This window comes from Mustela putorius, unplaced genomic scaffold, assembly GCF_011764305.1.
Source record: "Mustela putorius furo isolate JIRA1106 unplaced genomic scaffold, ASM1176430v1.1 tig00000508_pilon_pilon_pilon, whole genome shotgun sequence".
In the NCBI taxonomy this organism is placed as follows: domain Eukaryota; kingdom Metazoa; phylum Chordata; class Mammalia; order Carnivora; family Mustelidae; genus Mustela; species Mustela putorius.
The window spans coordinates 2,661,630-2,684,454 of record NW_025421402.1 but is presented as its reverse complement, the minus strand read 5'-3'; the positions used below and the strand labels follow the sequence as shown (position 1 = coordinate 2,684,454).

General features: G+C 56.3%; 2 protein-coding genes across 13 annotated transcripts; both read left to right on the top strand.

Moving 5' to 3' along the window:
• The first annotated feature begins 646 nt into the window (after positions 1 to 646).
• On the top strand, positions 647 to 12,124 carry PTPN7 (protein tyrosine phosphatase non-receptor type 7). 8 transcript variants are annotated; one of them, XM_013058150.2, is made up of 10 exons: positions 647 to 805; positions 1,912 to 2,079; positions 2,575 to 2,758; positions 3,067 to 3,148; positions 4,562 to 4,638; positions 5,830 to 5,967; positions 6,349 to 6,459; positions 7,180 to 7,337; positions 9,463 to 9,576; positions 10,433 to 12,124. In XM_013058150.2, exons 2-10 carry the CDS (start codon positions 1,925 to 1,927, stop codon positions 10,524 to 10,526), a joined length of 1,113 nt encoding a protein of 370 aa, XP_012913604.1. In that variant the 5' UTR covers positions 647 to 805; positions 1,912 to 1,924; the 3' UTR covers positions 10,527 to 12,124. The 8 variants fall into 8 exon arrangements, with proteins under 8 accessions (XP_012913604.1, XP_012913598.1, XP_044936950.1 ...); XM_013058144.2 differs by having other exon boundaries at positions 659 to 805; positions 3,064 to 3,148; XM_045081015.1 differs by lacking the exon at positions 647 to 805 and adding an exon at positions 1,161 to 1,266 and having other exon boundaries at positions 3,064 to 3,148.
• A 1,651-nt stretch (positions 12,125 to 13,775) lies between these two features.
• On the top strand, positions 13,776 to 22,161 carry ARL8A (ADP ribosylation factor like GTPase 8A). 5 transcript variants are annotated; one of them, XM_045081007.1, is made up of 7 exons: positions 13,776 to 14,083; positions 18,715 to 18,795; positions 19,110 to 19,183; positions 19,980 to 20,073; positions 20,229 to 20,296; positions 20,509 to 20,602; positions 21,056 to 22,161. In XM_045081007.1, exons 1-7 carry the CDS (start codon positions 13,961 to 13,963, stop codon positions 21,281 to 21,283), a joined length of 762 nt encoding a protein of 253 aa, XP_044936942.1. In that variant the 5' UTR covers positions 13,776 to 13,960; the 3' UTR covers positions 21,284 to 22,161. The 5 variants fall into 5 exon arrangements, with proteins under 5 accessions (XP_044936942.1, XP_044936945.1, XP_044936941.1 ...); XM_045081010.1 differs by having other exon boundaries at positions 13,777 to 14,083; positions 20,532 to 20,602; positions 21,056 to 21,313; XM_045081006.1 differs by having other exon boundaries at positions 13,823 to 14,083; positions 20,532 to 20,612.
• The last annotated feature ends 664 nt before the right edge of the window (positions 22,162 to 22,825 follow it).

The following is a 22,825-nucleotide window of genomic DNA, read 5'->3' as shown; positions in this document are numbered from 1 at the left end:
GGGGCTGGGGCCAGAGACAAAGCCCCCCAGACTCTCCTACAAACTGTCTCCTCTCTACTTCCTGGCCAGCTGGTCTATCTCCAGCCACCGGTAGCTGACAGCTGGGGTGTGGCTCGAATCCTGGGGATGACCCTTCTGGTCCAGCCTGGGCCTTTCTTCCCCAGCGTGGTGCAAGAAGTCCTGCCTCCTTCCTCACCTCCCAGCCTACCTCAAGTCCACACCCTGCTCTGCTTAGAGAAGGTACAACATGTACCTGACCATGAACTCACAGGACTTGAAGGGGCAAGGGCTTCCGGGACAGGGGCTTTGAGGCAGAAGCAGAGTAGAAGTCAGTCTCTGGACAGGGCCAGCTTCAGCAGGAAAAACTTGGCGTTTCTGTGTGGGCCAGCGTGGAGCTAGGGGTCAGCTGAGCTCCGCCTAGGAAGCGGGCAGGGACTGGATGTGACAAAGGCCCAGAGGACAAGCAGTCCAGGGAGCAAGGGGGTTTGGCAACTAGGGGACCAGGGTGGTCAGGAATGGGCCGGCCCCTCCCTCTCCATCCCCACAGAGCAGGGCCTTAGGCCCGTGACAGAAGTGCCAGGCCACAGCCAGCCCACCCCCAGAGGGGCACAGGCAAGAGGCCCCCGACCCCTGGTGGTGGCAGCGGGCGCAGGAGGGCGGCACGCAGCTGGGGTGTGCGTGGGTGGCAACAAGGAGGGGCAGAGGGAGGAAGCTGGCTTCCTGAAGCCTCCTCAGCCCTCAAAGACCGACCAACAGACAGACAGACAGCTGGCAAGAGGCAGCCTGGGGGGACACAGCTGCTTCAGTAAGTACCTGAATGGGGGGAGGAGGGGCCCTGTAGCCCGGGGTGGGGGGGTGAGTCCTGGGGGGGCAGGCGGGTGGGCATCTCCAAGGCCGGTGTGAGTCAGGTTGCATTGGGAGCTACAGTGCCCGGCTGGGGAATGGGCGCTGACCTAGCTGATATCCCCGAGGAGCACAGGGCAGGGGAGCCACAGGGGGGCTGCAGGGCGAGCAGAGGTCAACAACCCCCTGCCTGCTTTGGGAGAGCTTCTCTCTACCACATACATCTGAGCCGGGCCCACCCTGTCCCCTCACCTCTGTGCCTGTGGGCTTAGCGACTCTCACACCGCCACTACCCCTCGGAAGCTGTGACCTGGCTCTGGAAGCTGGGGACCGTCCCCCAAGAGGAGAGGGGCCCCACCACCTCCATGTCCCCCTCTTGTGCCCCAGCTGTCGCCTCACCATGCACTGCCGCTCAAGGGCTTGGTGAGGCCATTTCCTGTGACAGTTACAGAGGCGGGAGATGGGGGGATGGGCAGAGGAAGAAGGAACCCCCCCCCCATCATAGTCTACCTCCCTGGACAGAGACCCCAGAAGCCAGAATGAACTTGGGAACTGCCAGCAGTTAGGACAGGGTCTACAAGGGTCCCCAACTGGCTCCAGGGGTGCGGGAGGCCTCAACCCTCTCATTTCAGAGAAGGCCGGGACTAGAGGTGGTTTCTGGGAGCTTTCTCTCTCCCTTCTACACAGAACACATCGCTTCTGTTTCCTCCCTTGCCTTCTCGGCTGCCGGGGCCCCAGCTCTGAGCCCTCTGCACTCTGGCCTCAGGCAGCCTCTTGTCCCCTCTCACTCTCCTTCTGGAGTCTTTCCGGCCCTTTTCTTTCCTCTCCCCTCACAATCTCTGTGCCTTGTCTGGTCCCTACCCCAACCCCAGACTGCCCACCGCCCTGGGTCCTCCTGTAGAGATCCCGGCCTTCCTGTAGTGATAATGACAGAACTGCTCAGGGAACAGAGGACACCCCAGTGAAAACAGGGGTGCCAAAAAGTAGGCGGCCGGCCTGGGCGTGGGAGCCTTCCCCTGGCCAGGTGGACAGGCCAGAGGTCAGCAGCTGAAGGGTCCTGTGTTTCAGGTGAACCTCATGGATGAGTGAGGCCCAGCACACCCTCCCCCCCAGCATGGTCCAGGACCGTGGTGGGTGCTCCCGAGCACAGCTGCCGACCTGGTCTTCGGAGGCAGCCATGACCCAGCCTCCACCCACCAAGGCACCGGTCAAGAAGCATGTGAGGCTTCAGGAGAGGTGAGATCTTGCCTGGGAAAAGGGTCTCTTCCCAGCCCTGGGACCCCCGCTCGGTTCCCTCCATCAGCCCCTCCAGCTCTGACAGCTGGGTCCAGAGGGCCCTCAGCTGTTGACTCCAATCAGGAAAGGAAACCCGATGTGTTCATTTGCGTGTCGTTTGCATGTCATTTTCATGTCTGGGATATAACATTTCATGTCAACCCTCCGCCTGCTCCCCAAACCCTAAGTTGGGCCGAGGATCTACCTATGTAGATCTGGATATAGGTCTGAGCTATAGGTAAAGAGCTGATCTGGTTATAGGTCTGAGCTTTAGGGGCCTGCAAGGAACCGGCAGGGGCGGGCAGCTGGAGGTTCAAGGCTGCCTTGATCTGAAAGACAAATAGAAGGCATGGGGGGGGTGCTGAACCCTTGAATCTCCTGGGGCTCTGGGTAAGAATGGCTAAAGCAGCCCTTGTTCCCGGGTGCTCACAAGGCGCTGGTCGCCTACGTCTGCAGGCGGGGCTCCAATGTTGCTCTGATGCTGGATGTGCGGTCCCTGGGGGCTGTGGAACCCATCTGCTCGGTGAACACACCCCGGGAGGTCACCCTACACTTTCTGCGCACAGCTGGACACCCCCTCACCCGCTGGGCCCTGCAGCACCAGCCACCCAGCCCCAAGCAGCTGGAAGAGGAATTCTTGGTAAGAACTTAGGGTCCCCTCCGAGTCACTCTGCCCTTCTGAATCAGAGACAGCCAGCCCACACCGTACCATCTTGGGCACTACAGGTATGTCTCCTCTTCGGGCCCTCCGGAACGACAAGAACCCCAGTGCCGAGGGAGAAAAACCACCCCCTGCTCCCCCTTTCTGCCCTCCACCCCACACAGACCTAAAGCCAGGAGGGGCCAGCCAGGACCAGCTCCACTAGATCAGGGTGGGGAACGTGGGGGAGGGGAAGGAGGCTGGGAAGAGGTATGGGCTATTCACTCTTTTCCTCCCTCTGCCAGAAGATCCCCTCAAACTTTGTCAACCCTGAAGAACTGGATATTCCTGGCCACGCCTCCAAGGACCGATATAAGACCATCTTGCCAAGTAAGAACTGTGACAGCCATTAAGGGAGGTAGTGCTGTCCCCGGGGCTGCAAGGTTCAGAAGGAAAGACACACAGGCTCAGCTGGGGAAGAGCTCCCTCACAGGGGCACCTGCTTTCAGCAGGGAAATCCCAGTACCTGCCCTGGCTGGGGGAAGAAGGAGCGAGAACCCTAACCACAGTTAGAACACGGCCACTCATAGTAGATGCTTACTGAGGGCCTGGCAGCGCTGAAAGCCCCTGACGGTAGCTCATTTCTCAAAATGACCCCATGAAGTTGATGCCCCCCTTTTACAAACAAGGCAACAGAGTCTCAGAAAGGTTGCATAACTTGCCCAAGATCAGGACTTCTTTCTGCTTTTCCTCCACTGTGGGAAACACCCCGCAGAGGCAGTAGGAAAGGCACAATCAGGAGGGCTCCCAGAGAGAGGGCTTTGAGCCGCTCAGATGCAGGAAAGCGAGCGGGGACAGGTTTGGAGATGGGAGTCCAGGAGCTGTAAGGGGTTGTCCCCGCAAGCTCAAAGGACCCAGGGATCAGCACCTCCCACTTTTCAGAGGCAAGCGTGAGACCCTCACAGGCTCTCTCCCTCCCCCACTCAGGGCAGCCTTGTCTGGCCAACCCATCTCCAGCAGCTCCCAGTCTCGGAGCCCTTAGCTCACCACCAGCTCCTGTGGTTCCAGCCCTCTGCCCGCAGGGGTGGGCCAGCATCCACCGGAGTGAGGGGGAGGGAGCAGCCCTTGTGCTTGGCCCAAGTCTAACCAGCCTGCGGCCGTGAGAGAGGGGAGAGGTCCCTCTGCCTGAAATCCCCCTTTGTCCAGATCCAAGCCAGCACCAGCACCAGGAGAGCTAGTCTCCTTTGCTCACAAGCTAGGTTCTCTGTCCCTGCTTGAATTGGATTTGGAGAAAGCCTTCCCTCTTCGAGGGAGAGGCTGACACACCCAGTAGCGGAATGAAGCGGAAGTTCTGTCCTGCTTCCCCACTTTGGGATTTTAGGCCAAGTCACTCATCCAAATCCGGTATTCACCAGCAGAAAAAAACTCTTTCTCCAGGGCATCTCGTTTTCTGTTCCTGTTGGTACCCTCTGCTCCACACCCCTACCGATCTCAGGGCTAGAATAACTCACTCACTACCCATTAGGCCCTGCTGCTCCATTCCCTTTCCTTAATAGTCTGTCCTACACGGCACCACCCAGTTAACCTTCCCCAGTTATTCCTTTGATCGTGTCACTCCACTGCTCCGAAACCTTCTGTGGCTCCCTATTGTCTGCATATAAAATAATTTAGTGGGTCTCTGGCCACCTGCTATGCGGGAGATACTGTGATAAGCACAGGAACTCACCTCTTCCTGACCCTGCTGGCATGTGCATTCGTTGGTCCCCTTTTGACCCCTGACCTCTGCTGATTTTTACTTCCTAGATCCCCAGAGCCGGGTCTGTCTAGGCCGGGCACAGAGCCAAGAAGACGGAGACTACATCAACGCCAACTACATCCGAGTGAGTGGCCTGGCTGTGGCTGCCCTGCAGGGAGTGGGGGTGTGAGGGCTGGCGGAGGGGGAGGGAAGAGGGGGGAGCAGAGAACATCTTCCAACTGTGGGTTCCTGCTTCAAATCACGGACGCCAAGCAGGGGCAGACCCTGAAGAGGCCCCAAGCCACCAAACAAGAAGACAGAGGAGATGTTAAGCTGAGAAGAAACCACCCAGTCTCCACGCACGCGATCACTTCATTCCTGCCCACCCTCTACGCAGGGAGGAAGTTGCATTGCTGAACCTACTCCCTCCTATCCCCAGGGCTCGACCCTCTCAGCTCTGCTTGGGAGGTGCTTGCACAAACAGGAGCTCTGAGCTGTCTCTCTTTTCTCTCTCTCTCTCTAGCCTCAACTACTCTCCAAAGCAGCCCCTCCTTTGTGGGGATGATTTAACATCAAACTATAGGAGCCAGGGAGGCAAGGTAGCCTCTCTACCCCAGCACCCCCAACTCTAGAGCCCTAAGTAGCTGTAAAAGCAGCACCCCCTAGTGGCTCAAAGTGGGTAAGACAGCGCTCCGAGGTGCCAAGAGATGGAAAGCTGTCAGCCAGGGCCCCCTGAGGAAAGAAGACCTCCCATTTGTCCCGAAAACTTGGTGAAGGGAGGTCTGTTTGGATTTCGTCGTCATCTTGAGAAGCTGAGATTCTGGAAGGGAGAGGAAGGGCCCAGCAAGAGTGTGCTACATCTGGCTACTAAATATATAAAAGTAATACATAGAAGTGAAACATTCACTCTAGCAATGTTGAACACAGTTTTCTTATTTTGTGCTAGTAGAAAGCAGCAGGGGAGGAAAGGGGCACTCAGTGACAAAGGATCTGGTATGTGCGAGCCTCGTCATATGCTTTGTGGAATGTAATCTGTACTCTATGCCTGCAAGTTAGATATTATGCCCAATTGATAGATGAGAAAGTTGAGGCTTAAGGAGGCTAGGTAACCTGCTTATGGTGGCATAGCCAGGGAGCACAAAACAAGGATTTGAACCCACATGTTCCTCCCTCTGGAGCCTGTGTCCTCTCCACCACGTGGCTTCCAGTGCACACACGTGTGCGTCTGTGTGTGCACGTCCAATGGCTTAGGCCTGATCCCAGGACCTGCAGAGTCCCCAGAGAGCTAACACGCTCACTGCTTCCCACTCTTCCTTTTGTTCCTCAACCTCCCCAGGGCTATGATGGGCAGGAGAAGGTCTACATCGCGACCCAGGGCCCCATGCCCAACACCGTGTCAGACTTCTGGGAGATGGTGTGGCAGGAAGAAGTGTCACTCATCATCATGCTCACTCAGCTCCAAGAGGGCAAGGAGGTAGGAGCCATGGTCCTTAGTGAACCCAGAAAGGGCTACATCTTACTCCGCCACACATGCCCCTACTCAGGGCACCTCAGGACTAGGGGCTCCCCGGGAACTGACAATAGCTATTGTTGGGCCAGCTTGCACGTCTTAGAAAAGTTTCCGAGCTATATGCCATGGGGGCTTTCCACAGCCATAATGGGGGATGGGATGAGCACGTCCTCTGCACAGTGCCAAGCTCAGGAGAGCCTGTCCCAGGTCCTGACCCGGGCAGTAGCAGCCCCTCCAACAGGGGTGGGAGATGGGGAGGGGCCCCACTCCCCTTTCTGCTGTCCTGGCCCCTTCATGGGCTGACAGACACTTCCCCCTTCTGACTCCCAGCTCCCTCCCTCCTAGAAATGTGTCCACTACTGGCCCACAGAAGAGGAAACCTATGGTCCCTTCCGGCTCCGCATCCAAGACACGAAAGAGTGTCCGGAGTACACCGTGCGACAGCTCATCATCCAGGTACGGGAAGGTCAGGCCATCTCTGGTTTTTCTGAAACTCAGGCCCTGCCTTCCCTGGGATCCCAGGGTTGGCTCATCTAAACCTTCTTGAACATGAATCTAAAAGAAGAGCTTGAGGCACAGAAGAAAGAGAAACACGGGTACCACTCTGGTCTAATAAGGCAGAGCCAACAAACCCAGCAGGAGCCGCTGGGAAGACCGAGTCACCTGCACTGAATGGGTTGGGAAAGGAGAGGTGGGGTCCCGGAGCCATGCTGAAGGAGCCCCAGGAAGTCCAGAGAGACGGATGATGACACATGCGAAGTGCTTTAAATGCCTTCTATTATCGTATAGCATTTTGTACTTTTCAAAGCATTTCTCTATCAACTCCTTATCCTCCAAGAACCCAGAGAAGTCAGTCAACAAGCTATCACTGTCTTTTTCTAAGTGAAGAGAATGAGGTTAAGGGATTCTGCTCAAAGTCATGTGCTAGTTAGAGGCAGAGGCAGAGGCAGGACTTGAACTTGGGTCTTTCCCCCCATCCCTGGACAGCATTTCTTCCAGCCCTTCAGGGGAGGGAATTGTGAAGTCTGATGCGCAGGAGAAGGGAGGGCTGACCTTGCCTGCTCACGGTCCCTGACTGTGCCATGGAGTCATTCTAGCCCTTGACCCCTGGGCACCAGAAAAGGCTGGCAGTGGCCCCTCCACAACCCTGGTTCTCATGCCCTGTTGCTCTGCCAGCACCAGGAGGAGTGTCGGGGAGTGAAGCACGTCCTCTTCTCTGCCTGGCCTGACCACCAGACCCCAGAGTCGGCTGGGCCCCTGCTGCGCCTGGTGGCTGAGGTGGAAGAGAGCCCAGAGACAGCTGCCAACACTGGGCCCATCGTGGTCCACTGCAGGTATGCGCCCTCTCCCCCCACGGCGAGCCTGGACACAGGCCCCCCTTCCCTTGTTGTTGGGTGTCTTCTTAGAATGCGGTCAGGAAGCACAGCATCAGGCAGGCCCAATTCTTCCCAGGATGGGACTCTCTAAATCATTCAGCAAAGTGCCCTGTGTTTATTCTCTCCTTCACAAAAAACCTGGCCTGTGGGCAGGACATTCGGGCACAAGCCAGAGAGGGGACAGAGTATCAGAAAGCTCTGCAGTCTGTTCAGGGCAGGGTTGGGGCAGGGAGAGGTCAGTATGGTCCCTGCTGCTGAGAAACTCACTTATTCAGCCAATGCTTATTGAAAACCTGTTATCATCAGGCACAGTGTTAGATGCGAAGGAGACAGCTCGGCTTCTGCCCTGACAGGCTTACAGTCTGGAGATAAAGTAAAGCTGCCCAGCAAGTGTGGCGAGGGCTCTGATGGCAGTGTCCGGGAGCACAGGACCAAGTCGCCCATCCCAGACTTGGGCTAGAGAAGGTTTTCCAGGAAAAAGGACATTTAAACTAAGTGAAAACCTGCACGGTGAATTAGCCAAGTGAAGAGTGGAAAGGAGAAGTGTTCCAGAGAGATGGAACAGGATGTACAAAGGCTCCTCGATGACATTTTTATTTCTTTATTTATTTTGGTGTTTTTTTTTTAAGATTTTATTTATTTATTTGACAGACAGAGATCACAAGTAGGCAGAGAAGCAGGCAGGGTGGGGTGGGGAAGCAGGCGATGCGGGGCTCGATCCCAGGACCCTGAGATCATGACCTAAGCTGAAAGCAGAGGCTTTAACCCACTGAGCCACCCAGGCACCCTGACATTTTTATTTTTTTAAAGATCTTGTTTATTTATCTGACAGAGAGAGAGAGTGAGTACAGGCCGGGGGAGCAGTAGGCAGAGGGAGAGGGAGAAGCAGGCTCCTCACTGAGCGGAGCCCAGCGCAGGCTCGATCCCAGGACTCTGGGATCGTGACCTGAGCTAAAGACAGACGCTTAACTGACTGAGTCACCCAGTGCCCTAGATGACATTTCTAAATGGACACATTGCTGAGAGTGGAGTTAGAGGATGGGGGCCTGGAGGTCACGTGAGGGAAGGGAGGAGAGGGGTAAAAGATAAGTCTGAAAGGCCAGGGACCTCAGAGGACTGGCTAAGAAACTTGGATTTAGCCAAAGGGATACTTTGACTACGGAATAAGAATCTGATTGGGATGGAGTCACGGGTAACACAGGGGACAAGCTTATAATAACGAAACCATTCGGGAGTGCATGCTCTAAATAGAACATAGTCGCAGAAGTACAGACAGAGGTGGGATGCCTGGTGGCTCAGTAAGTGTCTGCCTTCAGCTCAAGTTATGATCCCGGGGTCGTGGGATCGAGCCCCACATTGGGCTCCTTGCTCAGTGGGAAGGCTGCTTCTCCCTCTGCATCTCTCTCTCTCCGTCCACCCCTTCTCTGACAAATAAATAATTAAATCTTAAAAAAAAAAAGTACAGACCGAGATGACAGACCGAGGGGACTCATGAGCCCCCACCCCGCAGGTGACACCTGGACCTTAAGTGCTGGGAAGTCCTGAGGGGCTTCTATCAGGGCTCCAGACGAGAAGCCTTCCCCCAAAAGGGGGGCCAGGCAGGTTTGGAAATAAAGAGCAAGACAGAGCAGAGTGGAGGGCCAGCTGTGGGAAGGATGCAGGGCTGGGAAAGGGGGCTGAGTGTCAGCCGCTGGGGGGATGAGGTCATGGTAGAAGGCGGACCCAGGAGCTCAGCAGGCCTGACAGCTGGAAACCGCTGCTGCCTGCAGCTGCGCAGAAGATGGCTCCTTGGAATGTCCACGGGGACTGGAGGGGGACCCGGGATAGGTTTATGGAGGGGCCAGGAAAAAATGTCAACTCCTCTAATGCCTGCTCTCACCTGCGAAGATCCTGCCGCCTTCATCCTTCCTCAGGTCCACACCCCCCCAAAACAGAGGCCCTAAGTGCCTGTGGCTTTTCTCTGCAGTTTAAGGCCCAGCCCCCATGTTCCCTGGTCCCCTGTCTCCCATGTTCCCCCACTCACCTGGCCCCCATGTTCCCTGGTCTCCTGTGACCTCCCTGTTGCCTCCCTGGCTGTGTCCAGTGCAGGGATTGGCCGGACTGGCTGCTTCATCGCCACCCGAATTGGCTGTCAGCAACTGAAGGCCCGCGGGGAAGTGGACATTCTGGGCATCGTGTGCCAGCTGCGGCTGGACAGGTGGGTCTGTGGATGAGGACGGGACCGACAACGTTAAGGTGTAGCCTCCCTGCTTCCTGGGTCCCAGAGCACTCAGAGGCACGTCCCCCTCAAGCACCTCCCTTGAGAAAAGAAGGGGCCCTTGGCTTAAAGGATCGTTTCTTTTGCCACTAACGCCCAAGGAATAACCTCTATCTAGAATGCCAGTCTGCAGATAGCCGAGCCTTGTCTCTGTTTTGGTGTTGTATTTCCAGATTCCCTACTCAGAGAAAGGTGGGGGAAGAGGGGACATGAACGCAGACACAGAGAGCGCACAGAAGCCCCCAGATCTGGGGACGGGGAACTGAGGTGCAGACTCTGCCTTGTACCTCACTGAGCTGTCATGATATTTCTCTGGGCCTCTGGGCCTTTATCTAGAGAGAAATAATGGCTCCTTTCCTCAGAGAGCTGTTGTAAGGAATGCGTTAACTCACTGTGAATGTGTTTTTCGAATATGAGAACCTATTACACACAAATAGGGAATTACCATGTTTACTTCACAGATGGGGAGGAGGAAACTTGGAGGCTCAGGAATATTCCTGGCCCAGCCCGAGGAATCAGGGACCTGGTTCTGCCCCAGGAGGCTGACGGGTCAGAGAGTTCCAGTGTGGGGTGTCTCCTCCTTGGCACAGCCGGCTGAGGGGCTCAGCCCCAGGTGTGGGGCCAAGAGACTGTCCTTGTGGGGAAGGTGTGAGGGGCAGCAAGCAGGAGTAGGAAGCCCAGAGGAGGACTATATGGAGTAGTTGACGGGTTCTTTGAGAGAACCTCCCTGGTGAATTATGAAGATGTCGTGCCTGACCCTCCTCCTCCACTCATGACCTCTATGCTTCCCTCACAGGGGTGGAATGATCCAGACCACGGAGCAGTACCAGTTCCTACATCACACGCTGGCCCTGTATGCGGCCCAGCTCCCTGATGAGCCCTGCCCCTGAGCCCTGGCGCCCTCCACCAGCCCCGGAGCCAAAGTCCCCCAGGCCTGGGTAGGGGGGTCGGGCAGAGTGGGCCTCTGGATCTGAGGCACCCCTTGGATGGGCCCGGGGAAGGGGTGTCTCCTCGGGGGGCACACACAGTCACTGGGAGCTGCATCAGCAAGGACTGGGACTGGACTCCAGGTCTTTAAGATGGGCTGCTCTTCTGCTTCCTCAACTAGCCCCAGACGGACACTTGGGGGGACCTCCCATGTCTCTCTGACTTGCGAGCCAGGAGCCGGCATTGACCACAGAGCTGAGGAAGGAGCCCAGGAGTCCTGGTCTTGTCTAAAGTGCTCTGTGAGCTTCATCTCTTGGTCTAGGACACAGACATTAGGTGTTTTGCTCGCATAGTTAAAAGCAATCACAGAAGTTCCTAGAAGCCGCTCCACCCAGATCCCCTTCCTGGGGCTGGCAAGACAGTGATCCCCAGCTCTTCCACCTGGGGCCTGCCCGAGAATAGGCCAGATGCCAGAGCTGGGAAAAGTCTGGTCCTGACCATGGCCAAGATCTCGACATCCCACCAGTGACTCTGCTTCTTCACCCCGCATCCATGAGGTGGGCCAGACACCACGCCCAAGAGAACAAGACCCAGACGACTCCTGTGCCCACACTTGAGTTCTGGGTTCAGGCTACACAGGTGACCAAGCCAGGCAGTTGAAACCTCTGGAAGAGGGAAAGTGTGGGAACCCCTCAGAGGTCCAGAGGGCTACCCCTGCCAGCCACTCACTCCAGCTACTCCCTAGGGAGGCCCAGCATCCTCTGTCTTTCTTCCATGGCCTCAGAAGATCCCTGGTAGCAGGAGGTACAAAAGAAGAAGGAGTGACGGAGAAACAAAGAGCTTGGCCTGACTAGAAAACCAGCCCCTTGCATTTGCAGAATGCACCTGGAGAGCCTGGCTGAGTCCACGAATGATGAGGGTGAACACATTCCATGCAGACCTGTAGGCTCAGACGAAATTGGGGTCCCCATGGTCTATTCCAGAGAACGAGCTACCTTCAGCATCTCCGTAGCAACACAAGTTCCAGGGCACCCCACATCTGTCTGAAGGCTCACCTCCACACTGCTGGGAAGACCTCCAAATCCTTCATCCTTGGATCCAAGATGGGCTGCCTATGGGGATGAAGGAAGGCAGCAGCTCTCCGGGAACGCAGCCCCTGGGTCTGCTTCGGCTGATGCCAGTTCTCTGAGGAACCCCCTGAGGGACTGGGTCCTGGAGAACAGCTGAGCCTCCTCATTCATGACATCTCTTCGGAAGAACCTGCAATGTTGAAACTGAGGTTAATTTTCCTAATGCTTTTGCTTGGTCTCACAATGGAATTCCTCCTTCCTTACAGCCCCGGGAGTGGGCTTTCCTGCACCCACAACTTGTCTAACCCCTGTGCGAGGCACGCACAGCCTGGGCTCGTGAAGCTGGGCAAGGAGTTCACACCCATGTACGGGCATGGGCCCAGAGGCTCCCCTCCCTGGCACTGTCGCCCTGACCACGTTCTAGAACTTAGAGAAGTACAAGCTCTGGAAAAGGAACCAAGTGGGAGAATAAAGGCTTTGTGGATGACTGATTCATTTCTTCTTTCCATCTTTTTCTCGGGCCCCTGGAGCCTCTTTAGAGCAATAGAGTAAGAATCCATACATCAGGAAGAGACTGCAGATCCTTGTACCAGGACATGCACATTTCTAAAACTTCCTGAGACACACCAAAGTGCTACTGGGGTCACTTTAGGAAATGGGGCACAGGTGTACCCTTAGGAGCTAGATAGGGAACTATAAGGGGCAAAAGCTAGAAAGATGATACTTTGTGATCCATCCTCTTTGGCCACTGTCTGGTCATTGAGGGTCATCTTGGGTACTTTTGACAGATCCTGTTTAAGTCGATAATTTATGTGTTTTTTTTTTTAAGATTTTATTTATTTATTTCACAGACAGAAATCACAAGTAGGCAGAGAGGCAGGCACAGAGAGAGGGGGAGGCAGGCTCCCTGCTGAGCAGAAAGCCCAATGCCCAATGCGAGACTCTATCCCAGGACCCCAGGATCATGACCTGAGCCAAAAGCAGAGGCTTTAACTCACTGAGCCACCCAAGCTCCCCAATTTATGTGCTTTTAACTACAACAATAGACTACATGTGTATAAGTTTGAAAACCAGATACTGGGGCGCCTGGGTGGCTCAGTCCCCAAAACATCTGCTTTCCACTGGGGTCATCATCTCAGGGTCCTGTGATGAAGCCCCACATTGGGGGTGGGAGGGTGGCAACCGTGGTCAACCAGAAGTCTGCTTCTCCCTCTCCCTGTGTCCCTCCGCCCCATGCTTTCTCTTTCAAATAAATAGATAATATCTTAGAAATAAAACCAAGAACTAAGGAGCACTCATCCTAGGTCTGGGGACTGTCCTGAAGCCTGGGACCATGAGGGAACAGCTAGCCCTGGGATTAGCAGGCCCTGTGGCTCTAACCTCAGAAGCCTGGGGCCTGCGCGCCTGCCCTCCACCTCCCACCGACAGCTGTCCTCCTGAAGGAAACTTTGGCTCTCACCAAAACAGGCCAATTTTTTCACTGGAATTCCCAGCCCCCAAGCAGGATTTTATCTGTGAATTACGGTGATTCTAGGGAAAATCAGCGTCGGCCTCAAACACCTCTTTATTTCACTTGGGGCCAGAGGCTTCCTAAACAAGCAGTCCTGGTAAACTGTGGTTAGCAAAACAAGATGGAGCATTAACACGCCCAAACCCGGCTGTTAACTCTCCGCGGGTTAGGTTTGAAGAGGGTAAAGCTCAGTACCCCCCCGAGATGTTCAAGAGACTCGGGGAACAAAAAGCCTCCATTCGCCTGTCCTTCGCAGAGATCTCATCTCCGGGTCCTGGAAAGTGGGTGGCCCCTGCTCCTCCACCCCGCTTAACAGAGACCTCACCCACCTCGGCCCACCACCCTTTAGGGAGGAAGGGGGTGCCACCCAGGGAGCGGCAGCCCGAGGAGGGAAAATAGCCTGGACCTCTTTCCCCGAGTGCCCGCGGACGCCAGCAGGCTCAGGCCGTACCCCGGAGGCACGAGGGCCCACCGCGCACCCCACCCGACCGCCGGGCTCGGGGCTCGGGAGGGGCGCGCGTCCGGGTGCGAGCCGGACACGGCCCGGCAGCGGCGGCGCGGGAGGGCGGCGGCGGCGGCGGCGGCGGCGGCGGCGGCGGCGGCGGAGGAGGAGGAGGAGGAGGAGGAGGGCGCTGAAGCCACACCCATCGGCGAGCGGATCCGGGGGCAGCGAGTCGTCGGCCGCTGCGCTCGAGCCTCCGCCCGCACCGAGCCGCGGGACCCGGGCCGCACCGGGGAGGGGCCGCTCCCGGCCGCAGCGCGAGGGCAGCGAGGGGCGGCGGGCAGCCGGCACCGGGCGGGGCCGGCGGCAGCGACCATGATCGCTTTGTTCAACAAGCTGCTGGACTGGTTCAAGGCCCTGTTCTGGAAGGAGGAGATGGAGCTCACACTGGTCGGGCTGCAGTACTCGGGCAAGACCACCTTCGTCAACGTGATCGCGGTACGGGGGCGCGGGGCGCGGGGCGCCGGTCGAGGGTCGGGCCTGTCTCCGCCCGCGCCGCGCCCTGGGGAGCCGGGGTCGCCGCCTGGCATGGCCGGGCACCGCCGGGCGCCGGGCGGGGGAGGAGCGGGCCAGGGCGCTTGGGGCCTAGCACGGCCCGTGGGGGACCCGGGTGGCGCGCGACCCGCTCTCCCGCCCGGACCGGGTGGCACGGCTGGGGGCGGAGAAGGGGGACGCGGACACGGGCTGGGGCCCTGGGACTGGCGGCCCCAAGGGGTCACGAGGCAGAAGGGAACCAGCGCCTGCAGAGACAGGCCCCCTCGGGTCCCCGCGCAGGGGGGCATGACGGGGCGAAAGTGCCCGGGCCTTCCCGCCCCGCGTGCGGAGGGTCGCGGGACCCGGCAGCGGGAGCGGCTTGGGGAGGGGGCTTGGGCGAGCCCAGCCCCACCCAGAGGCTTTAACCCCTCTCTGCCGGAAGAGGAAGCCCCGCGCTCTGGAGGAGGAGGGGACGTACCCCCTGGGGGTAGTGGACTCAGCTGAGGCCTTTGGCTCCAGCCCAGACTCCTCCTCTCCAGGAACCCGCGGCGACTTAGCTGGGGGTCCGGGGAGGACGGCGTCGTAAAGGGAGTTTGGAGTCTCCGCTTGGCTCAGAAGTTGCAGCTGGAGGTATCTTGGCCCGGAGGATGAGCTAGAGGGGCGCTGCCCACTCTGGGGACAGGGGAGAGAGTGGCTCTGAGGGCTTTGGGTAGTCAAGTCCTAGGTGGGCAATTTTCTGTCTTTTGCCGCCAGGGAGTGGTGGGGAAGGAGTTAAAAAATCTATCTCAAAAAAAGGGAAGACCGAGCTCCACGGGTGTGTGAGCTAAGGCTGCAGTAATGGCTGCGGCCTGCATGGAGGAGCCTGGCAGGACTGGGCGTGTGGGGTTGAGGGAGGCTTGGGGCAGGGGGCGCTGGGGTTATCGCCGTCCCCATACTAGGGTTTCTGAGAATTGCGGATTGGCCTCGTACTGGCCCAAACCGCGCACCGTAAGAGAGGGGGTCAAAGAAGTATGGCCAGTCAGTCTAGGTACCTCCCTGCGCCTGTGTTGCTGCCCATCCTGAAGAAGAGAGCCCCTGACGTATCTCGGCATCCCGGAAGGAACGCCGCCTGAGGCAGGAGGGCAGAGGGAAGGCTGCGGGTACCCCACGGCCACAAGTTTGGGCACCGGCTTCCTTTTCCAAACATGCTTTGCAGATGCCCTCTGCCCCTTCCTCCACCGCATGGCTCCTGGCTCCTTGTCTGACAGGGCAGGACCTTCAGGCCCATGGGGGTGTTTTGGCATGAGATGTTTCCTGGCTAGCAGGTGCCCCTGAGCTCCGGTGTGCCCAGGCTCTGGGCCTGGAGTCTGGCTACCTAGTTAAATCAGGCATTGACTTGGCCTCTTGGGCCCCTAGGGCCCCTTGGGCAGGAGCATAATGCCTGGACTCTGATCCTGCAGGCCTAGATGGCTTGGCTTTAGGCATTTCGATCTGGGAGGTGTCTCCAGGGTAAGGCCAAGAGGAAGAACAACTTGCTGTGGCTCTAATGGCTCAGCCTCGGTGTCACCTCCAGTCCCCAGGGGAACTCTCCTCGTGGAGCATTTATGAAAGCCATGCTCCTGGCCAGAGACCCACAGGTCCCCTGGGGGTTCCACTTCCTGGTCAGGAGGGCCTCTCCTAGACGTGCATCATGTCCAAAAAGGAACAGAACTCAGGAGTCACAGATGACATTGCCAGGGGCAGAGTTGCTGGGAGGAGCAGGAACGCACCCCGCTCCTAAGCCATGCGTTCCCCTTTTTGATAGTTTTCCACTTGGGCTTGCACATCCTAAAAGTGCAAGCAAAATTTCCCTTTAAAGAGGCTTCCAAGAAAAACCACCCCTTGTGGACTTCAGTGGGAGTTCTAGCATCAGGGGAATTGGTATTCTCGGGTCCCCCTGGGCACCTGCACTAGCATTTCTGCCCACATTGTGTATGACTACGGTAGAGTGTCTTTCAGAAAGAGATGAAGAATTGGGACCCGTGGGCTCTGTTCCTGTGACCGCTAGTGACTCTGAATCACCTTTGCCTGTTCATTTGGCATCTGTTTGTCTCAACTATCCCCCCATTTGGCTTTGTCTGCTGGCTCTATGAGGTCTGACGGTAAATAGAAATTGAGTTGATGTGTCTAACCACTCAGCGCCTAATGTGAACTGGAAAAAAAAATTATATAGAGACTTCACAGTGCTTCTAAGAACCTAAAACTGATCTTTTGAGATCTTCTGAAGAAGTCGCGATGTACAAAGTAGGAGATGTTTTGCCCGAGGGAATCAAGGGAGCCGTTTTCAAATATTTCAAAGCCATTTAATTATGTGGAAGAACTAGTCTCAGGGTACCCAAGCCTTTGGAACAAGGGGTGGGAGTCACAGGAAGATGGACTTTTGACTCATTGTGAAGAACTCTCAGAGAGGTGGAGCCCACCCAAGATCAGAGGTTAGACCACTTGACTTTGGGGTTACTTCTAATGTTAAATGAAGAGCTCATGAGATCAGGAGGCATTAGCAGGGAAATGAAGTCATAACCTGGTTCCATCTTAGCATTGGTTCACAGCTGCCCTGGAAATATGGGTGCCGGGGAGCCTGGGTCCCTGGGGGTCCTCCTACCCAAGAACACATTCAGCCGGGCTAGGTTTTTCCTTTATATGGGAGCCTGTAGGGCTTCTAGTTCCCAGAGATGCCAAATGGGTCCTTATGCTATATCCAGGCCATTTCCAAGCACTCTGTGAGCCCTATTTGCCAGTCTCTAGGAAACGAGAACCTTTCTCCCCGTTTCACAGAAGGAAACCTTGAGGTCCACAGAGGTTAAAGGTCCTTGTCCAAGCTCCTCCATGATGAGTGATTAACAGAAACTAGGCTTTCTTCTTCAGACGCTTAGGTTCTTCATGAGCCCAGATGGAGAGGAATAGGCTTTGGTCCAGCAGGTGCCCCCATCCCCACCCTGGCACCCTGCTGGGGTTTGGCACTTAGACCGCATGTGGTTAGGGTCTCCATCCTTAGCGAGAAGAGAAGCTCTCCTCCATCAGGGCATTCCTTTCTCTCAGTGATTCCTAACTTCTAAGGCTCTCGGGCCCTTTTGATTAGCTGATAAAAATACGAGACCCTTGGGATGCCTGGGTGGCTCAGTCGGTTAAACGTCCGACTCTTGGTTTCGGCTCGAGTGATGATCTCATCTCAGGGTTGTGAGATCGAGCCCTTGCATCAGGCTCCACACTGGGCATGGAGCCAACTTAAGAGTCTCTCTCTTCCTCTGCTCCCCTACCACCTGCTCACTCACTCTCCCTCTCTAAAAAAAAACCAAGGCACATAGAAGTATTCCATACACACTCTACAGAGGAGTGGCCATACAAACAAATTTTGCATACGCAGATTAGGTGCAATTTCAGGGGGTTTGGGGACTCTCTGAAGTCAGTCTGTGGCCCACAGGTTAGGAACTCTTGGTCCACCTTGTAACAAGCATCCATCATGGGGGCTCACTTCTCACTTCCAAGGGCCTTGGTGATTCCTGCAGATGAAAAAGAATCAATCACTCTCATTCAGATGGGACCTCAGGAGTGTTCCCTCAGGCCTACAGGCTCTGAGTAAGAAATTATTGTCTCTTACACCTTGGTTAATGGTCAGAGCCCCCGACTTCTGTGACAGGCAAATTACTCCTGCTACCAAAAAGAAGAAAATGGCATGACAGAGACGAGGCTGTCACCCTCAGAAGATTCAAGGTTAAGTAAAGTCCCGTCTCCTGCATGTGGGGAAGGAGAGTGGTAAGCCGAAGTGTCCTACCTACAAACATGGAGATGACCTTGGAAGGAGTTTGGCCTGGCCTGGGGCTAGTTTAAAGCAATCTAGACATCCTGGAGATACTTCAGAGGGGAAGACAGGAAGATCATTAGAATTTGAAAATGGGTTCCAGGATATGGAATTAGAGTCCAAATTATTCAGCAAACATTTGCTAGCATTGTTAACGGGGGCATGGTTCCCCTCCCCAGGAAACTCTCAGTCTAGTGGGAGACCCGTGAGTCAACAGGGAATGTGGGGTGTGGGTTATCCGTCCTAACAAACAGAGTATAGTGCAGATAAACCAGAAGCAAGGATAATCCAAGTTTCTTGGTGTACAGGCGCCTTTTGGGGTGGCCTAATTACCTTCCCTCAAAATCTTACTGCTTGTTTGAAGATATGTCTGCTTCCTTGAGATCCCCCCTGTTTGCCGTGATTTGTTTGAGGTCCTTTTGCTGGCAGCTAATTGTTCTTCTGCTCCACTGGAGCCTCGGTTCAGTAAAGGGGCTTCCATTCCGATGGAGAGATGTTGGTTAGACCTTAGGAAGAATTTTTTCTCAGTCTAGGCTGAGAAACTTTGAGGGGGCCTGGAGAAGATGTGGTCTCTTGTTCACAGGAGAGACACCTGAGTTGTTTATGGCCGTCCTGCCTGAAAGCAAGGGACACTCAGGAGATGCCCCCATGCCCTTTGCAAAGGGGTGCCTGCGACACTGCTTTATTCTTGCGTCCTTGTGGCTGTGGCTACCAGGGATGGCACAGCGGGGTTCTGTCGATATGTACCCCTTTCCCAATTCTGACTCTTCCTTCCCAGTCAGGACAGTTCAATGAGGATATGATCCCCACCGTGGGTTTCAACATGCGCAAAATCACCAAAGGGAATGTGACCATCAAGGTGAGTGTCAGGAAGCCAAAACTCTGGGCACAAGGTCTCGGGGCCACGGAAGCGCACCTGCATGCCTGCTGGGGCGGGGCGCCCACAAGGAAGGAGTTGGGGAGGGTATCTGAGACCCTGGAAGAAGCTGGAGGAGAGCAGGGGCTTGGAGAGGTGGGAAAAGAGCGCAAGACTTCTAAGGCACTCTGAGGGGTGTAGGCATAGGAGGGATGGACAGCAGACCAATCCCTGGCAATCTGGGGGAGGGGGAATTGGAGCCATTGGGTTTGGTTGCCTGCCTCCAGCTGAGACCATGTCGCCCTCTTCTCACTTAGCTCTGGGACATTGGGGGACAGCCCCGATTCCGCAGCATGTGGGAGCGCTACTGCCGAGGAGTGAGTGCCATCGTGTAAGTGTAGGGCTGGGCCGGAGTTGGGGGCTCCCCTGGCTTCCCCCCACCCCGCCCCCAACCTCACTACCTGTAGGGACCCCTCCCTGGTTTTTCCCCCAGCCTCACTGCCTGCAGGGACCACAGGCGCAGAACGGGGTTAGTCACCATCCTTGGTTCAGGATTCACTGTTCTGTCCATACGAAGCCTGCCTTTACTCCCCGGGCTGTGTGTTTCTTATGTGCAAAACCACTCCGAGCATGCACTGCCCAACCTGAGAGCCTGACAGCATTGATCCGCCCCAAGTCCCTGTGTCCCCCTGCCTTCCCCAGCCTAGAGTCACCATTTTTCCAGATTCTGTATGATTTAAATGGTTTGTTCCCTTGCTTTTTAAAAATAATTTTATCCTACATGTATATGCCCAACAAAAGATTGTTTTGTTTTTATTGTTTTAACCTCATTTTTTAGAAGTATCTTGCTGCAAAAAAATCTGGGGCTGCCTTTGATTTTTTGACTCAACCAGGGCTATTCTTCCCATACAGACCTAAGGGGTCTGTAAGGGGGTCATTTCGGGAGGGATTTACACCTAATTTTAAAGGGCAAGCTTCCCCCACTCCACTGCGCCCCCGCGGGACACCTTGTTCAAAGGGGACTTTCGGATGACAGGATAATGGCCCATGATGGAGGAGAACCAGGTGGCCCATAGATCCAGAGGTGACCAAGCTCCAGAAAGATGTTTCCTCCTGCAAGCACAGCTGTCCTACCTACCTCTCAGCCTGTAATGTCAACATACTTGTCCCCACCCGCTGTCCCCCAGGTACATGGTGGACGCCGCTGACCAGGAGAAGATTGAGGCCTCCAAGAATGAGTTGCATAACCTACTGGACAAACCCCAGCTGCAGGGCATCCCGGTCAGCACCCTAGTGGAGCAGGAGGGGAGGGAGCCCGCTGGGAAGTGGCCCCAGGGGAAGGGGGGGAGGCAGGTGAAGGCCAGGCATGGGGGAGGGGAAATGGACAAGCTGACACAGGGGCCCTTGACCTAGTCCCTGTTCTCCCTTCTCTGTAGGTCTTAGTCCTGGGTAACAAGCGGGACCTCCCAGGAGCGTTGGATGAGAAGGAGCTGATTGAGAAAATGTGAGTTTGGTTACTCTTCTCTGTCCCTCCTTGCTCCCTGAATTTTCCAGGCACCAGAGAGACGGCTTGCTGCTGCTCTCAGTACTTGCCACACGGTGGCAGCAGAGCCCACCTCTCCAGGAGCCTCGCCCTCACCGTTGTAGCTCCTTTGGCAAGAAAAGGTCTCTGTTGCCCCCAGCCCCAGGCCCCCTGGGCAGTCCTAGCTTCAGCAGGTTCTGCTCTGGTTTCCCCCCAGGAATCTTTCTGCCATCCAGGACCGAGAGATCTGCTGCTACTCCATCTCTTGCAAAGAAAAGGACAACATTGGTGCGCGTGGGTATGGGGGAGTTGCTGGCATTCTGGGAACAGACAGGGCGAGGGGAGGGGCAGAGAGGCCCTCCTGGGTGTTCTAGAACAGTGGCTCTCAAAGCCTTTCCCTGCACAACTTTCCTTGAAGACCAAAGCTCGCACCTTCTGGGGTAGGACAGTATCTAGGAAACTCGACATCTGAGCATTACCCCTGCTATGCCCTCGACTGGTTTTGTGATCTTAGGCAAATCACTCCCTTCTGTGGGCCTCAATTCCCCCACTATACGGGTTGGACCAGGTAATTCCCAGGCCCCTTCTGTCTGTGGCACCCCACGGCTCTTGGCTTTTGGTGCCCTTAGAGTTGATCCCCAGTTACAGTTTCGGAAGCCCTGGGCTGGGTATTTGCTCACTGTATCCCCAGTCGGCCCAGCACAGGAAGGCCTCTAAACTTCTCTGTTGTCCCCCACCCAGACATCACCTTACAGTGGCTTATTCAACACTCAAAGTCACGGAGAAGCTGAGACTGCAGTCCTTCCCCCTCGGACCAGGGACCTGCTGTCATCCAAACCCGAAGTCGCGCTCCCCGCCCACCCCACCGTCCCCCATAAGCCCGCCGCTCCTCACTCAGCGTGGGGAGGGGCCCTCTGGGGATCCCAGAGTCCTGTTCTGCTGAGGTTTGAACTCCTGATTTTATTGTAAAATAAACTGCTCCCATTCTGGGCCCCCTAACCTCTGGCCCTCCCCCCTTCTCTCTGCCCGTTGCCCCCCCTGCTTCCGTTCCCTTAACAGCCCAGGCCCCACGGCCCCTGCCCTCCTCTCTCCCGTGTCCCGTCCCCTATGCTGCCCTTTTCAACACTCTTCTGTTATCGTCCTGTGTGTACAGTATATATATGTATATATATTTTAATTTTTTAATTTAAGCAAAGACTAAAAATCAACCATTTGATGCTGCAGGGGCCCGTCAGGCTCTGGGAGGGGGGCGGTGTGGGAAGAAGGCAAGAGAGGCAGGGCTGGCTCCGGACAGGTCGAGATTGGGAAGGCGAGAGCTAGCATCTGGGGCAGGTGCCAGCCTGGGCACTGGTGACCGTCCCCATGTCCCGTTTGTTTCCACTTCCCAGTCTGGCTCATCCCTGCCGTGCTTGAATGTCACAGGCCGACAGGAGCCTCCAGAGGCGCCCCTCTCTGCCCCCAGTCTCAGTAGGGCCACTGGGCATACCCGAGTGCCGGAGAGATCACCGGCCAACAGGAAGCCAGCGTCCACATGACCCCGGGAGCACGTCCCGCCCGCTCCCGGCTCCAGCTCCTGCCCCTCCCTAGGGCCCGCAACTCCATGGGCCACCTCATTTTCTGTTCTCGTTTTGCAGAGTTGCACAAGGAGAGAACTCAGCATGGGGGGTTGGTTCTTTGGGTTTTGTTTTCTGTTTGTTTATTTGTTTAATTTAATGATTTGTAAAGTGATGTTCCTCTTCCTTTTTCACACTTTTAGCTCATATTTAACCTCTGTTTGGAAAATGATTCTTGTAATTGTACATTTTTTTGCCTCCTAACAACAAGAATAAAATGACCAGTTTTGTGTTGGGGAGGTGTCCGGGGCTGGTTATTTGCCCGCAGACGCCGCGGGAGGACTGGCGGGCCCGCGTGCTGGGCACAAACACCACAGAGAGCGAGGCACGCGCTCACACTGGGCACACAATGGCACCTCACAAAGCAGCCTCCCGCACGTGCGCCGGGGCCTCGCCCGGCTGCCGCCTCCCTCCCAAGTCAGACTCGCACGCGGTCCCGGCTCTCTGCTTGCAGCTGCCAAGGGGAGCCCGGCGAGTCCGTGGGCTGGGGTCAGCGTGGCGGGGGTCTGGAGCTATGTCCCCGTGTGGGCGGGCCTGAGCCTCTGGTTCCCGAGAGTCCATTCAGAACCCCACCTGCAGCCAGAGCTGGGCCGAAGCCAGAACTCCATCCCCCCCACCCCCCACGATAAGCCAGTCAGTCACTCGGCTTCCAGGGCCAGTGAATCACCTTCAGACCCCGGTGGCGTCCCTCCTTCCCTGCTCCCCTGCTGCTATCGGTGCTCCTGGTTTCCTGGGAGAGGCTGTCCCCTTATCGTTCTGCCCAGTCCCAATCCTCTCCCCACTTGACCCCAACCTCCAGAGCTGTTCACCCTCCCCTCCTCGCCCACAGCTGCTCCCTGAGAGCCTTGTGGGCCCTGTTTACCCAAATCCGGGGCCATCTTGACCCAGTTTTGCAGCA